Below are 4,527 nucleotides of genomic sequence, written 5' to 3'. Positions count from 1 at the left end.
TAATTCAACTGCTTCAGCAGGACGCTACAGGAATGCCGGCTGTAACTTTGCCAACATTTCTCTGTTTTGGTTGCAAAATCAAGAATTTCCCCTGAGGTTTTTATGAATCATATGAACACTTTATAACCTAATCGAGCCTCGCTTGTAAAGGAACTTTAATGCACTGCGAGAGAGATCTGAAATGCAGAACTAGCATCTTTGATTCTGACACTTGTGTTTATAAAAATACTCACATAATTTAATCTATTGAACCCTGTTTAGTGTGGAATGCAAATAAACTTTTCAAATAAAATTTATCAGCCAATTTGCATGTCCCTATCCATTTGGCTACATTTCACTAATCATATTTAATAATAAAAAACTACCTAAATTTCACTTTTGTTAACTGAAATTAAAAATATCAATTTCAGTTGGGCCCTTATATTTTATGTTTGCTTTTTTATTTTATTTTTTTATATAATTTCTTATGACATTTTCCCCTTTAAAAACAATACTTTGATTCTAACGTCATATACATTTTACACCACACAACAAGTTCAAACCGTCACACCCAGAGAGCTTATGACACTTACTCCCAGCAGACTCAGCTTCTTTCCTGCGCCTTTCAACACCACCTTTCATGAAAAAAAGAACAGAAAAGAACAATGTGTTGTTTATAATTTTACAGTAAATCACTTTAAGTTCAAAAGCTAGTTTCCATGCACTACTAGCGCCACCGAACGGAACTGCATTTTCGGGAACAGCTCTCCGAACACGCCCCCGTCAGCCATTGGTCGAACAAACAGAAGGCCCCGCCCCCAGACGCATGCTATTGGTCAAGTCAGCATCGTTGTGAGCTCTCAACGGCTCTGAGGAGGACTAGAAAACGAAAAAGTAACACCACAGGGATACCGTGTTTATCGTTTTTGAGGTACCTACAGTTGTTTAAATATTAAGCTGGGATCAAGTAAAGTATTTTAACTAGGGATGCGCCGATCCGATATTAATATCGGGTATCGGCTCCGATAGTGCCATTTTTCTCGGATCGGGTATCGGTCAGAGAGGGCCGATACCAAATCCGAGATTTTTTTAAACATTTTTTTCGATTGTGCGAATTATTCTGTGTTACTTCTGAAGCCATACGATAGCTTAATGTGAGCTACATATGAATATTTAGATTATAAATATACATAGGCCTATATTTTTTCATATTTATTGTTTATTTTATTTTTCTTTATAATGAAGTAGTCAGTATCTAGTAGATTGTAAAAGAATGATTATCAGTTCCACACACACAGAGATATATAAATTCTACATTTATTTAAATGGGGGAAAAAAAACTTCACTGGTATCGGATCGGTATCGGCCAATACCGAACCCTAGGTATCAGAATCGGTATAGGAGGTGAAAAAGGCGGATCGGAGCATCCCTAATTTTAACACCGAAAAACAACATATTTCATCCTTACCAGGAAAAAGGTTGTACTTTTTCAAGCCACTTTGACTAACTACTGTAAGTAACTGAGAATAGACAAGTGTGCTTCATGAGTCATGACTGATTGATTGATTGATAAAAAACTTCACTGGTATCGGATCGGTATCGGCCAATACCGAACCCTAGGTATCAGAATCGGTATAGGAGGTGAAAAAGGCGGATCGGAGCATCCCTAATTTTAACACCGAAAAACAACATATTTCATCCTTACCAGGAAAAAGGTTGTACTTTTTCAAGCCACTTTGACTAACTACTGTAAGTAACTGAGAATAGATGACTGATTGATTGATTGATTGATTGATTGATTGATTGATTGATTGATTGATCGATTGATTGATTTATTGTTAGGTGCTAGGTGTTTACATAGCATTTTCTTTGAAAATGGTAGGTCCCATATTTTATTGTGAGACCCATTAGATATTTTAGATGAATTAGCCTATTATCTGGCATAAAATCGAATGAGCTTGATCAACATTATGAAGGTTAAGTACATCCTTTCACCATTTTGAAAAAGACAAAATTAATTTTTAGGCCCAGGTTTTAGTGCTTTTTGTTTGAAAATATCATCCTGTCTTTCTTGTGTAATATCCATATAAAAGTATCTCACATTTGCTAACATGCGAACTATATATATATGAGGACCAAAGTATATCATGAAGGTCATCTATTAGATTGGATTTCATCAAGACTATGGCTAAGACTATATGCTATATTTACATCGAACTGTATTGTTTCAGGCCCACCTCATTGTAGCTGTACTGCTCCCTTGTACCTTGCTGTTTCAATCTGTAAAGAGAAGAGGAAAAAATGAAACATTTCTGCACTTCCTGAGTTTAACTGCAAAACTGCTGTGGGTGGTGCAAAAGAGAGATGTTGTGATTGTGTAATTCATTTCGCTGCAGCATTTCCTTTTTCCTCTGTCAAACTCTCATATGCATATAAAACACTTCTACATAATATATACACTCATTTATACTAATAATGTATACTGTCAGTCTGATTAAATATGGGATTCAAATGTAATTTAAATCGCACTGTTTACAAATCTGTATGTGAATAGGATGACTGTATTCATTTTAGAAAATAATGTCTCAGACATGTCTTCCTGTGTCTTTCTACACGTCTTTCCAGGAGCAGAGAGCAACAGAGGACACATCTGATTTGTGTAACAGCAGTTGTGCGGGTGTGGTTCTTGCCTGAACAGATAGCAGCAGAAGATTACACTGAGCATGAAGATGAACATGCCTATGCCCAGTACAATGACGTACACGTTGAGCGGCAGACGGTAGATGTCTTCCTCTGACATATCACAGTCTGAATGCTGCAGCCCTAGACCACAGAGGCAGCCTGCACACAAACACACACTTTAAATCACACACGATGGCTCGAAAATATCTGAGCAGGAAGCACACAGTTCTTTAGTACGCCCATTTTCAGAGAATTCTGGGAAATTAGCTATGTACAAAACAAATACGAACAACTGTGTAATTGCCACCAACAAACCGCCATCTGGCCTTTCAGGAAGCCATATGTGTTAAAAAAAAATGTACCATTCATACTTTACCGTTTTCTAACCATGTGAAGTTCATCTCTATTCATATTCTCCTGTCAATCAGCATAAAATGCAAGAATCCCCCTCAAGAACGATTCATCTAAGGTGTTTATATAAAGGGGCTTCCACAGAGATTATTGTAAGCTTGTGTCATTCTGACGAGATGGTAAAATGAGATTTAATGTGTGCCATATGCACAGGATTCAGATCTTAAAACTATTTGGAGAATGTATTATGTACAGTATTATCAATACATTTTGGCATATATTGAAGCAAAGATTACAGTTCTCTACAGCTGAATGTATTTTTATTCTATGCTGTTAGGATTTTATTTTATTATGTTAGGCTACTGAATGAATAATCAAATATTTTTTTATCTATGTGTACAGGTTTACTCGGAAAATACCATAGTATTACCATGGTACATTTTTGTTAGTGGTTACGGTTATTTTCCATGTGCAATGCACACAATTTTCTAATAATGGTCCATATTCTTGTTAATGCTTTATTCAGAAGAAGTTTGCTTGCTCAGCAGCTTCCTGTATACATACTGTATATTTACACACACATATGTATGTATTATTCAAAAGTTTGGGGTCCGTACGATTTTATTTATTTATTTGTGTACAGAAAAAATAATACTTTTTTTCATCAAGGACACATTAGATGGATCAAAAAGGTATTTGTAATGTTACATAAGATTTCTATTTCAGATAAATGCTGACTTGGAATGTTATATTCTGCAAGAATCCTGAAAAAAAATGTAGTACTAGCCTACTTTCCACAAAAATATACCTGAGCAGCAAATCAACATATTAGAATGATTTCTGACGGCTCATGTGACACTGAAGACTGGTGTAATGATGCTGAAAATTCAGCTTTGCATCACAGGAATAAATTATGTTTTAAAATACATCCAAATAGAAATGAGTCATTTTAAATTGTAATAATTTTTCACAACATTTCTTATTTCAATATTTCTTTATAACGTTTCTATTGTATTTTTTATCAAATAAATACAGCCTCGGTGAGCAGAAAATACTTCATTCAAAAACCAATCATACCGACCTCAAACTTTTGAGTGGTATATACAGTATATGCACACATGTATACGTATATGACCCGAAAGTCTTGATAATATATAAATATGCCAGTATGCCAGCTGTTTTATTTGTTTTATCTGGTTAACCCTGTTGAAAAAAACAGCATATGCTGGTTAGGTATGTTTTGCCGCTGGGATGCTGGTTTAAGCTGGTCCTTTGCTGGTTTATGCTGGTCCTTTGCTGGTTTATGCTGGTCCTTTGCTGGTTTATGCTGGTCCTTTGCTGGTTTATGCTGGTCCTTTGCTGGTTTATGCTGGTCCTTTGCTGGTTTATGCTGGTCCTTTGCTGGTTTATGCTGGTCCTTTGCTGGTTTATGCTGGTCCTTTGCTGGTTTATGCTGGTCCTTTGCTGGTTTATGCTGGTCCTTTTGCTGGTTTATGCTGGTCCTCTGCCCGCACA

The 4,527-nt window shown here is 36.0% G+C and overlaps 1 protein-coding gene across 3 annotated transcripts in view; it reads right to left on the bottom strand.

Moving 5' to 3' along the window:
• Positions 1–4,527, bottom strand: part of LOC107675969 (RING finger protein 122-like) — a 23,620-nt gene that overhangs the window by 1,367 nt on the left and 17,726 nt on the right. For all 3 annotated transcript variants that reach the window (XM_016470480.1, XM_016470474.1, XM_016470488.1), the window contains 3 exons: positions 2,670–2,820; positions 2,217–2,259; positions 573–614 (listed from right to left, as the gene is read on the bottom strand). In XM_016470480.1, coding sequence (XP_016325966.1) covers positions 573–614; positions 2,217–2,259; positions 2,670–2,820 — 236 coding nt within the window. The remainder of the gene's footprint in view (positions 1–572; positions 615–2,216; positions 2,260–2,669; positions 2,821–4,527) is intronic.

The sequence above is a fragment of the Sinocyclocheilus anshuiensis genome, unplaced genomic scaffold (assembly GCF_001515605.1).
Source record: "Sinocyclocheilus anshuiensis isolate Anshui unplaced genomic scaffold, SAMN03320099.WGS_v1.1 scaffold469, whole genome shotgun sequence".
Lineage (NCBI taxonomy): Eukaryota > Metazoa > Chordata > Actinopteri > Cypriniformes > Cyprinidae > Sinocyclocheilus > Sinocyclocheilus anshuiensis.
Note: the sequence above shows the minus strand (reverse complement) of the source record. Positions and strands in the feature narration are given on the sequence as shown.